The sequence below is a fragment of the Coffea arabica genome, chromosome 5e (assembly GCF_036785885.1).
Source record: "Coffea arabica cultivar ET-39 chromosome 5e, Coffea Arabica ET-39 HiFi, whole genome shotgun sequence".
Classification (NCBI taxonomy): domain Eukaryota; kingdom Viridiplantae; phylum Streptophyta; class Magnoliopsida; order Gentianales; family Rubiaceae; genus Coffea; species Coffea arabica.
This window is the reverse complement of record NC_092318.1, coordinates 49,192,343-49,204,714: the sequence shown is the minus strand read 5'-3', so window position 1 is coordinate 49,204,714 and position 12,372 is coordinate 49,192,343. Positions and strand designations below refer to the sequence as shown.

The following is a 12,372-nucleotide window of genomic DNA, read 5'->3' as shown; positions in this document are numbered from 1 at the left end:
TGGGGTGTGGCAGGAAAGGGGAGGGGAAAGGGGAAGAGAGAAGAAAGATGAGGAAGAAAGAGGAGGGAGAGGAAAGAGGAAAAAGAAGGGGATGGTGACCCAAATTGAATCGATTTTTTCACCTTTTTAATTAGAGAAAATATAGGTTTAACCTTCTCTTTTTCTAAGGTTGTTTATATGGCATTTGTTCTCTCCGCTTGGAGGTAAAGTCTCGTAGCTACAGCTCCTCCCTTTCTTTCCTCTCCTCTTCCCTTCCCCTTCCTTCTTTTTTCTTGCCACGTCTCACACCTCCTTTTTCCTCCCTTTTCCCGATCTGGGCGAGGTCTATGGTCGTGACATCATGGCCAGATCATAGGCAGGAAAAGGAAGGGGTGGGTATGGCAGGAAAAGGAAGAGGAAGAGGAAAGATGAGGAAAGAGGAGGAAGAAGAGGGAGGGAAAGGAAAAAGAAGGAGGAAGGGAATGATGATGGTGGTAGTGGTGGGTGATGGTGATAGATAAAAAAAGAAAATGGTGTAGATTTTATTTTTTATTTTTTATATATTTGGAATTATTTTGATATATTGTATGGATGTGGTGCTTTTGAAATTGTTTTTGTTTATGTTATTGTAATATTATATATGAAAAACTTATTTTTTTTAAAATGAGGAATCCAAACGGAATTAATTGTCCTCGTCTATTCTTAGGTGAAATGTAAGGGACATCATGCCAAAACACTAATACAGCTAGAATTAAATTTTAACTTGTGAAAAATTATCAAACCTGAAAAATCACTAGAGATTTTGATAAAATTAAGGAAAATGAAAGGAATTTTTTGAGCATACAGTAAACTACTTGCGGAAGAGTAAAGCATAATAGAGAAAGAGTGCAAGGAAGGCAGAAGAGGATTCCACGACTCATCCTAGAAGCAAACCCCTTTACTTTAATGTGTCAACCTAGAGGTGGCAATTATACCCAAAACCCAACAACCCACCCAATCCACCCACTAATTTAAGAGGTTGGGTTGGATAAATTGGATGTTGGGTTAATTTTGGGTTGGATAATTAAAACACACATGTATTTTGGGCGGTTTGGGTAATTAAGTTGGGTACCCATTACCCAATTAAAAAAAACAAATAAAACAAAAACACCAGTTTCTGGCGAATGAACCTCCACAACCACCAGCTTCGCACCTTTACTCTTTAGCAAATTCACAAGCCTCTCGACAAAGAGTTCTTTCTTTCTTGCTAACAACGATTTCAATCAAAAGAAAGAAATTTTCAATCCTACTTTGGGTTCATTTCTGCTACCCTTTTTGCAGTTCTATCATCCCAAATCCAAGCAGAAGTCACAAAATCTCAGATTAAAGCTGTCGAACCTTAACCCCATTTGCTCCTGTGATGTCCTTGGCTATTGTTCCTACAGGTATAAAGCCTTTATTTGTTTCTCTATATTTTTAGTTTCCCAGTACTATTTTATTTCCTACAGGTATAATCCGAGGTAGCACTTTCACGCTCATATATTTTTGCTCAAGTCTTCATGTTGGATTTGGTCAAGATTTGGTACTTCGTTTATGCATTTTTAGTTTTTTTTTATGGTTTGTTTAATGGTCTTGAAATTTATTGTAAAGAATTATTTGATTCCACGATAACAATATAAAAATATATTTATGCAGCCAAAAAACCAAGTAACCCGCTCAGTTTGGGATTGAGATATCAATTTTCCATGCTTGTGGGTGGGGGCCTGGTGGGTGTTTGAGTTGGGCTTATGCGAATTTGATTTGATTCTTTATTTCTTAACAAGGGATTTGATTCTTTCTTTACCATACAAATCCCATGTCAATTTTAGTATTGTTTAAGTGACTTATGTAAACTGATAACATTTCATTACCCCATGATCTGCTGGCTTAGAGTAGTTGATGATGATTAGATGGATGAATTTGAACTTTGATGAGTTTGAGTGACTTGCATGTTTTCCGTGCTTAGATTAATAATAGCAGTAATTAGTGCTAGACTTTCTCATGTTCTCCTTGCATGTTGACCCGTGGCTTCAATTTTGAACTTTTCTCAAATCAGTTCATCATATTAAATTACTATGATATAATTAATTATATTTCTAGTGCTTACCTTATTATATATATAACTGCTTGTGTTTGTGATCTGTTGGTTAGGGCTTTAAATAACTAGCTTCCTATCTCATCCTACTGTTTGTAAACTGATGGCAGGATATGTCAGTTGCTTGTGATCTTGATGATGATGTCGATTATTGCAGTCATGGGAGTAATACGGAGACATATAAGAGATCCCATTCAGCAGTTTGGCCTCATTTTCATAGGTTAGAACCTGATGAGCATGGTAGACGGACAGCTATATGCAAAACATGTGGTAAGAAGTACTTAGCAGATAATATGAGTGGCACATCTAATTTATTACGCCATTTGGCAAGTCATGCTCATAATGAGGAGCAACCTACTGGATTAGCTACGGTTGATCATGAGTTATATCGTGATAAGGTGGCTATTGCAATTGTTAAACATAATTACCCTTTCCAATTTGTGGAACACATTGGAATTAGAGAATTGCATTTATTTTTAAATCCTTCTGTGAAAAGCATTTCGCGAAATACAACTAAATCTGATGTGTTCAAGATTTATAGAAGAGAAAAAGAAAAGGTCAAAAAAGAGCTTGAACTTGTACACGGGCGAATTTGTTTGACATCTGATCTATGGTCTTCTATTACTAGTGATGGATACATGTCACTTACAGTACATTATGTTGATCAGAATTGGAATTTACAGAAGAGAATAGTTGTGTTTCGTCATGTACCCCTTCCTCATAATGGTCCAAATTTATCCGAGAAGCTGATTAATTTTCTAAAAGAATGGGGTATTGATAAAAAAATTTTCACCATCACTCTAGATAATGCAAAATACAATGATAGAGTGACTAGATTATTGCAAAATTATTTTTTATTTAATGGTTCTTCTATTTGTGGAAGTGAATTTCTTCATGTTCGTTGTGGTGCACATGTGTTGAATTTAATTGTAAAGGCTGGACTGGATGTGATTGATGACACAATTTATAAAATTAGAGAAAGTGTAAAGTATGTGCAAGGATCTGAAAGTAGGGTCATAAAGTTTGCCGAATTGGTGAAACAACTGTCATTGGAGACAAATAAGAAATTGCGACAGGATATAGTAACTAGATGGAATTCTACCTATCTGATGCTTGAGAGGGCCTTACTTTTTAGACATGCATTTTCTCGACTTCAAGATGTAGATGATGACCACAGGTTGTGTCCTTTAGAAGAGGAATGGCAGAGGGTCGAAAAGATTGCAAAGTTTTTGAGGCCTTTCTATGATATGACACTTTTGTTCTCGGGAAGTAAATACCCCACAGCTAACTTATACTTTCCCAATGTTTGGAAGATTCAATGTCTCTTAAATAAAGAGGCCAATAGTCCAGATTTTTTGATTAGCGAGATGGCTTCTAATATGAAGACCAAATTTCAAAAGTATTGGGACTGCAACAGTGTTATCTTATCATTTGCCATTATCTTGGATCCTCGTTACAAACTCCAGTTTGTGGAATATTGTTTTTTTGTGTTGGATCCTCAATCACGGGATGAAAAGGTTCTTAGTATTAAACAAAAGTTGTTTCGTTTGTTCGAAGAATACTCTAAGACCAACACTGGTATTACTGCTGCACCAATGGAGTGTACTTTTAATGGTGATAATGGACAAACTAGAGATCTCATGGATGTGAGTAAAATTGATTCTTATGTTTTTGTATTTTGTTTCAATTTATATAACCTTAAACGTTCAATATTTATGATATTTGCAGGGGTTTGATGTGTACCAATCTCAACAAAAGGCAAGTGGTAACAAATCTGAGTTGGAGTTGTATCTTGAGGAGTGACTAGTCGATCGTAAGCAACAACCAGATTTGAATGTTTTGACTTATTGGAAGGAGAGTAGAATTAGATATCCTGAACTTTCACTTATGGCTCGAGATATCTTAAGTATTCCTATTACCACTGTCGCGTCCGAGTCTGCTTTTAGTCATGGTGGGAGAATTCTTGGAAAATTTTGAACTTCTATGTTGCCGGATAATGTGGAGGCACTACTGTGTTCTCGAGATTGGTTGTATAATAGTGAAGGTAAATTAGATATTTAGTTGCATTGACTGTTAATTTTCAGTAGCTTAGGATCTCTTTAATTATTTTTTTGCATTGGTTGATTAAATCTGCTAAATTTTAGAGAGTCTTGATAAAGATTTTGAAGTTGAACAAGAAGACGAGGAGCAAGATCTTGGAATTGATATTAGTAGATTAAGTGCTGAACAAGATGCATCTTCAAATGTTGATACTTAGTAAGTATATCATGTGAACTCGATATTTTAGAATACTTGTTATTGCTTTCTACTGTTATTTTAGTTAGAGTTGTGATTTGTGCTCCTGGTGTATAATGGGTATGGTCATGGAATGTCATGATTTTTCAAGTTTCACTTTTGTTGTCGTAGAATACTTCTTTGTCTTGCCACCAGGTTTGGGTATTATCACTAGTGATTCACTACAAAAGCTGATTCAGAGTGCATGTCTTTTTCCGAGCAATATGTCAGCTTTATTGGCATTTTTTACCTCTGTGATGTTGATTCTTTGACCTGCCAAAAGCATTATTAGTGAAACATGATACAATGATCTAAGATTGGTATTAGCAACTAATTTGACTTTCATAATAGCATGATCTTTGGCTCCACTATGAACTGCTGACTGCGAAGTCTTAAGAATGTGCTACCCTCTGTGGAGTGCCTAGTTGGTTTGGAAGATTGATTTAGGATAATTTGTTGTTTTCACTTGTACGCATTTGAAGTGTTCTCAAGTGGATATCTGCATATGATTGCTATGTTTTCTAGTTACACGGAAAGTGGTAACATGAGTTCCATGTATTTATTTAGAATGTGGTTGTCTTTAGTGTGTCCAATTCTTCCGTTGCTTCTGCTTATTTGTTGGTTGATAATACTTGCCATCTTATTTTTGCTGCAGATGTTCCAGTATATGTCCATTTGTTATATCACTGGGTTTGAATGCTGCCCAAGTTCCATAAAGCAAATTAGTTTCAGCTTTGAATTCTAGCATTTTTGGGGTGTTCAGTAGTTATTTATCTTTCCTCAATGAGTTGTTGAAGGATTAAAATGTGCTTTATTGGTGACTAGTTGATGGTTGTGTTGTCATTGGACCTGTTCTAATGTTGCGTTAATTTTTTGAAGAATTTTCAAATGAATTGGATAGTGATATTTGAACTAATTGGTTGAGAATTGTATCTCTCTTATCAAGTTTCAATTTAATTGAGTGATTGGATCTTGTTTAATATTGGTATAACATTTTTTCATGCTATATTCAATTTGGACCAAAATTGTTTTAGTGTGTGAAAAAAAAAATTTATATGCAAAAATATATTTAAGAGAATTTATGTATCAAAATCTATTAATTAATATATTGGGTCATATTTGGGTCATGGGTTTGAGATGACCCAATATGACCCAACCCAAAAGTAACCCAATTTAAAGTTGGGCGGGTTGGGTATAACCCATTTAAATAAAAATCCAATATCAACCCGCCCAAAACCGCCCAACCCGCCCAATTGCCAGGTCTATGTCAACCCTTCCAAAACAATCACAGATACGTGAGAAAAGGTCGTTTTTAGCTACAAGCGGTTATTGCTTTTGGTAGTTTAGTTGGTAAATTTTGTAGCATTCATCTTACATGGAACAAAAATCAATCAAAATTCTATCTTACATCGTTGAATTTGGCAAATCCAAATTCTATCTTGATTTATTATTAAGACGTGATTAAAAAAGGGTTGGATTGGATGATAAGATAAAAGGAAGTAAGAGTTTTTGGGTTCAAGTCCTCTTAATCATTACTATATAAAAAGTATGATGAGTTTTGGCAATAGGAAATATAAGTGCAAGTATATTTTGGTCTTAGTTTTTATTATGCCTAAATTACCCTCATGTTTTTTATCTAGGGTTATTGCATTTCAATAATGGCACTAACAAGAAAAATGATAAGTTTCTATAAATTACATCTCAAAAATATTGGTAATTAAAATTAAAACTATCCATTTAAAACTATATTCACCAATTATTTTCGTTATCACCATTAATTTTGTGTTAAAATTATCTCCAATTATTATATTATATGTGTGATAATTAAACCTAACTATATTTTATATACAAATTGGTTTAGAAGAAAATCATGATTAATAAGACGACAAAAGGTGATAAACAATTAATGAGAAAATAAAAGATCAAATTCACTATATTATATCATATTGACTAAGAAAGCTTCAGAAAAAATATGGATAATTATAAAAAATATAATAGAAAAGGTTTACAACTACTTAAATTGATAAAATTTTGTTGTATCCAAATCATAAATGTTTGATTATGCATTTTCTCAGGTTTTGTTGTATATACTAATTTGACAAAAAATAGAAAATTTCCTCTCCTTATTGTCATAATCCAAGTAAAATATTTAACAACTTAGTTTAGATATGATAGTCTTCTATCTTGAGAGTTTAATAAACTTTTTAATTGCTTCGTGTATAATAAACGTTTTCTATAAGTAGCAATTGCTTGATTTAGTTCGTTATATGGTTTCTTAGTCAATACTAACAACTTAGTTTAATATGATAATCTTCCATCTTCAGAGTTTTTATAATTGCAGAATGCAAAATAAACTTTTAATTGTTTTGTACACAATAAACATTTTATACAATTACCAATTGTTTAATTTTGTTCATTATATAGTTTTTTAGTTTATATTATGCCAATAATCAAAGTTTTGCAAAGAAATTTAATATATTTAAAATTTTATATCTTGAAAAACGATATTCACGTTCAACGCATGTGAGTTATTACCAATTAAAAAAAAGACCGTGTATGCTCCAAGTGTACCGTAAGATTACAAAAAACCAATACGCTAATTACATCAGTCACATCAAATAAAGCGCTTAAAGTGAAAATCACTAAAAAGGGGGAAAAAAAAAAGGAGATCATAATTCATAGCTGTCCAGATGTCTAAGCCAATTGACCGGAGTTTGAGGAGAAAAGGAATACAATGCTCACTAAATTCAGCAATGCACAATCTTTTGCTTCTTCAACTGTCATCTTCTTCCACACTAACAGCAGAATCCTTGCTTGTGATGCATATTTTAAAACCATTATGCTTTGTTGTGCAGATCTCATCTTCTCCCTGATTTCTCTTCAATGATAACCAGCCAGCCTTTGCTTTATTTCTCCAGTCTGAGGTTACAACTGCAATACCCAGTTTCTCTCGTCTTGTTTGCTCTTGAGTAGCAATCTAGAATTCTAGATGAGAGTATCCCTTTCCGCACATTGAGAGCTCTGATGACCCATCTGCTATATCACTTCATTCATTTTCTCCTTCAAGTTGCCTTTGCGAACAACCACATTCCTTCCATCCGTTCTTTCCAAGCTTTGCCTGTAACAACATGAATCATTTTCATTTTCATGTTACATGATAACCCTGCTGATGTTGAGAAAATGAAAAACAAAATGGGCAATAATTATTTGATTATTCATAAACTTCATTGTACTCATGCATGCATTACCTGCAACCGAAAGTTGAATAAACTTCAAAACAAAAAAGCAACAGAAGGGGTAGTAATTAATGGATTGACTTCGTTCGTATGGAAGGCATGATTATTTCTGCAAAGCGATTGAGAATGACAACAAAAGTTACCTCATCTTGGACCAGCTGATGCCCTTCACTGTCTTTACCAGGCTTGACAGTCGACGAGGATCTTCAGATTCTGATTTCCATAGTTTTCCTGTGCTTCTTCAATGCCTCGTACTAAACTTATAACAGATCCGACATAGTCACTCTTCCCGCAAATGTACACCTTAATCATTTCAAGAGTTGATATACGCTCTAAGCAAGAAGGTACCCGTTCCAACTTCAACTCTCCAACCAGTTTTAACTCCTCAAGACAAGGAAAATAATCATCACTATCAGTGTCTGTCTCTGTCCACTCCACAACATTCACATCGGACAAAGTCAAGACCCTAAGCTTAGGAAATCCTCCTTCGGTCAGCTCCCATCTTCTGCCGCGCAATGAATCACAAAGTAATTTCAGGACCTCTAGATTGGGTAGCTGTTCAATCAATGAAATTTTACTCCAGGGTAGGTTCAATCCAGAAAGGAGCAACTTTTTTAAATTCTTGGGGAAAGAGAGCTCAAAATGATTTCTTGGACCTTGGAAGTGACTCGAGACTATGTTCAGTGACTCTAGGGTATCTAACTGACTCATGTTGCAGCATACCTCCTCTCCTACGTCTGCGGTCACAATTTTCAGTTGGCGGATATTCGGAATCCTTCTCAGCATGGCTTCTCCTTCTTGATTAAAAGGAAGTCTCAGATAGCAAAGCGTGTCTAAACCAGGTAAAGTGGAGGAGTTTTCAAGGACATTATCACTGGGCAAAACACGAGCACCAAGACGACCCCCAACACGCACATGCCTTAGCTTCTTCATATCCCATATGGTATAGGGCAATGAAACTTCCACCAAAGATTGCAGATAAAAAGTTTCCAAGGACGAGAGATTGGATATAGATAGTGGAACGAACCGCAAGGCATCAGCTCTAAGGGCCAAATACCTCAAGCGACAGAGCGATTCGACTTCAGTCGGAAGCTCTTTATGTATCAGGACAACATGCTCTAAATTCAAAACTGTGAGATGCTTGTAGATGCAAAAAAGGAATGAGACATCAGCAAGTGGAAAATCGTCTCCTGCATTCTGACGAAAGAATAGCAGACTCCCCAGTTGGGGACAAAAGAGCTTCGACTTGTGAAAATCTTCTGCACTGGAGCAAATGGACAATCGAGGTGGGTAGCGAGGCTCATTAAAAGTATAAAGCTCATCATATCCTCGTAACACCCGAAGAAAATCCGTCTCTTTGGCTTTGGACTTGCAAAACTCAAGTAACAAATCATGAATACAAGAAGCTTTGACCCCTCCCATCGAGCTGCGTTCGCTTACCATAACTAAGTTTCGACCAATAAGGTCCATCATATATTCTTCTGCCACGTCCTCTAACTTCTTTCCGTCAGTATTCTCCACAAACCCTTCAGCAACCCATAGACGTATCAAATTCCTGGTAACAATCTTTGCATCTTCTCCAAATGCTGCAAAATAAAGAAGGCATGGCTTCAAATGATGTGGTAAATTTTCATAACTGAGCTCTAATGACTTCTTGCACGTTTCTGTGAGAGAGACCACGGTGGAAGTTAAACTTTTAGCAAATTCTTCCCAAGCCGAAACATCATGCTCTAGGTCTAGAGTTGCTACAATTCCAGCTACGGCAACAATTGCAAGAGGTAATCCCTTGCAGAATTTTGCTATTTCCACACTGGGTCCATGTAGCGATTGAGGACAATCTTCTTCTCCAAACACCTTCTTCTGTAATAATTGCAAACTCTCTATATCAGTGAGCAAGCGAAGATCGAGAGGTTCCCCACCACATTCAACCTGTGAAGCAACATTAGAAAATCGACTCGTGATGAGGATTCTACTACTTCTCATCTCATCTGGGAATGAACATCTCACGTCATTCCATATGCTGAAGTCCCAGACATCATCAAAGACAACGAGATACCTCTTCCCCTTCAACTTCTGATATAGCTTATGAAGCAAATCATGTTCATCCAGAATTTCGAGCTCTTCATTGATCCCAGGACGTTTGCCATCAGAGCACAAAATTTGAAGTAACAAATCTTTCATGTTATATACTTGAGAAATAGTACACCAAAGACGAATGTGGAAACTATAGATAATTGAGTTATCATTGTAAACTCTTTTGGCTAAAGTTGTCTTACCAAGTCCAGCCATTCCCACAATGGGGACAATTTCCAACTGTTCTGGTCCTCCAATAAGTCGATCGCTCACTTTCTTTGCCTCATCATCATGACCAACCGTGACTTCATGGGTCATTGGTACTTGAAGGGCTGGTAACATTTTTGATAGCTTATAGCTGAAAGGCTTGTAACATTTTTGTATCTTGAAGCTACGACAGGAAGCAAGACATCCTCTGCTTGAGACACTGGCCAGATCCCGAAGGGCTTGTGACTTCATGGCTTTTGATAGCTTATAGCTGAAAGGCTTGTAACATTTTTGTATCTTGAAGCTATGACAGGGAGCAAGACATCCTCTGCTTGAGACACTGGCCAAATCTGTAATATGCTTGATACGCTTATTGATATTAACCAGCATGTGAGAACAATGACGAGCTTTTTTGGTGTCTAAGGAGTTAACATCTCCTCCTTTTACTCTGCTCAGAGCAAGCGTGCAGATTATGATGCCTGCTTCACGAAGCAGAGCTCCAATTCTTTCATTTAGCTCTTTCTTCTCCTCCTTAGGCTTTCTTAAAATGCATCTCAAGAATCTCCATCCCCCTCCAATTTTTTCATTTAGCTCATTCTTCTTCTCCATAGGCATCCTTAAAATGCTTCTCAAGAATCTCAGCTCTGAAAAGAGTATTTCCAATTCATCTTTCCGAAAATCCATAAAGTTGGAATTGCAGCATAGAAGCTTCCAGATAAAACTTATGAGAGAATCATTGAAGTTGTTCAATATATGCTCATCCATCTTCATAGTACGTGATGATGCTGAGGAATTTGAAGCTTTAAGGATGTCGATGTAAATCTCACCCCCTTGAAGATCAACAGGCTTGATCTCCTCAATTTGTTTACAGATCATGGAGCAGAACTTACCAATGTATTCTGACTCAATTTCGTCATGGAAGGGACACTTTTCTACATCTTTGCAAACAAATGAATGCCCTTCACCAACTTCATCAAGAAAGGAACACATGTAAGAGAGGCTTGCTGCTTTCAAAGCTATTGCTACAATGTGATCTAGCCAGCGGATGAAGTCGTGGTGATTAGATCCTCCCAATTTGGCAAAGCATACGAAACTTTTTAAGAATGTTAACTTTTCTTCAAGGTCCTGGATTTGAGCACGCAAAGCAGCACAATAAGACTTTTTTCGAACTAGATGCAGATCCACCAGATTTTGTAGAACGAGGTCTATGAATTCCACAATCTCGTAGAACGTGGCAAAAGACCATCCGAATGAGATGCTCTGCTCATACGCACGCACGATTCCTTCATGAGAACCTCCGATCCGTCTTTTAAAGTCAAAGACCAATTGATCGCTCACACCTATCAGATTTGAGAAACTTTCACTTTCTGATCTCACTGACAGAATGTGAATGTCCTCTCCAAATTTCTTAACTGTATCATCAGTGTTAGGAAGTAATCGATCATACTTCTGTCTACATGATATCTCAGATTTGATAAATGTTTTGAGGAACTTCATCCTCCTGATGGTGTCTGAAAAGATGGGATTATACGAATTGCTTTTGTTGAGGTTCTTCTGGAGGATATCCAGATCTCGTAAAACACGATCAATGTAACCGTCCATAATCTCTTCTGCAAGGATCTTCCCGAATTTGACTCCTGAATGTTATTGTATTGCAGCTAAGGCAGAGACAAACTTCCTCACCCTGTTCAAAGCTGTAAAACAGTGAAGAAGATAACTGAGATAACAATCATTCAACAAAAAAAAGCAGAGCAAGAAAGAAAGGAACAAGATCATTCAGATCATGTTTATATAGTTTGAAATTGGCGTTACTGAACTTGACTGTTGAATATTATTGCAGCTAAGGCAGAGACAAACTTCCTTGCCTTGTCCAGAGCTAACAAGAACTCCCTTCTTGAAAAAAAAAAAATTTTTTTTTGAAGAAAACTGAGATAACAATCATTGAATTAAAAAAAAAAAAAAAAAGCAGTGCAAGACAGAAAAGAACAAGATCATTCAGATCATATTTGTATAGTTTGAAATTGGCTTTACTGAATTTGGCCCTTCAAGATTATTGCAGCTAAGGTAGGGACAGACCTTCTCACCTTGTCCAGAGCTAACAAGAAAGAAGAGAACAAAGGTCATTCAGATCACATTTGTCTAGACAGCAATTTTCCAAAGAAAAATTGTTTTTTTTTTTCCGCGAACACATTTTTCAATCACCTTTTTATCTCATATATATCAAATCGTTATAGTAATTTTTTTAAAAAAAAATCAGAAAAATGCAATCCAAACCAGGATTGACTTGAACGTCAATGCTGATGCTTCTTTCTTGTCTTCCTTTTTAGCTTTTTTGGGCCAAAGTATGATCACGCGGTTTAGAAAGTAGGGAAAATGCAGAGAATCCAGAGATTCAGCCAATATTGTCAAGGGAGCAAAATATTTTCTTTTCATCAGGAAAGACTTTCACTCATGAAAATATAAATCAGTTTTGCAATTTGGTCTATTTTC

At 36.1% G+C, this 12,372-nt stretch overlaps 1 protein-coding gene across 3 annotated transcripts; it reads right to left on the bottom strand.

Annotated features, from left to right (window-relative positions):
• Nucleotides 1-6,923: 6,923 nt before the first annotated feature.
• On the bottom strand, nt 6,924-12,304 carry LOC113687973 (putative late blight resistance protein homolog R1A-3). 3 transcript variants are annotated; one of them, XM_027205542.2, is made up of 3 exons: nt 11,700-12,304; nt 7,746-11,576; nt 6,924-7,484 (listed from the first exon to the last, which is right to left on the bottom strand). In XM_027205542.2, the coding sequence occupies exon 2, from the start codon at nt 11,482-11,484 to the stop codon at nt 7,780-7,782; it is 3,705 nt and encodes a 1,234-aa protein (XP_027061343.1). In that variant the 5' UTR covers nt 11,485-11,576; nt 11,700-12,304; the 3' UTR covers nt 6,924-7,484; nt 7,746-7,779. The 3 variants fall into 3 exon arrangements, with proteins under 3 accessions (XP_027061343.1, XP_027061346.1, XP_027061344.1); XM_027205545.2 differs by having other exon boundaries at nt 11,914-12,304; XM_027205543.2 differs by having other exon boundaries at nt 11,959-12,304.
• Nucleotides 12,305-12,372: the final 68 nt, after the last annotated feature.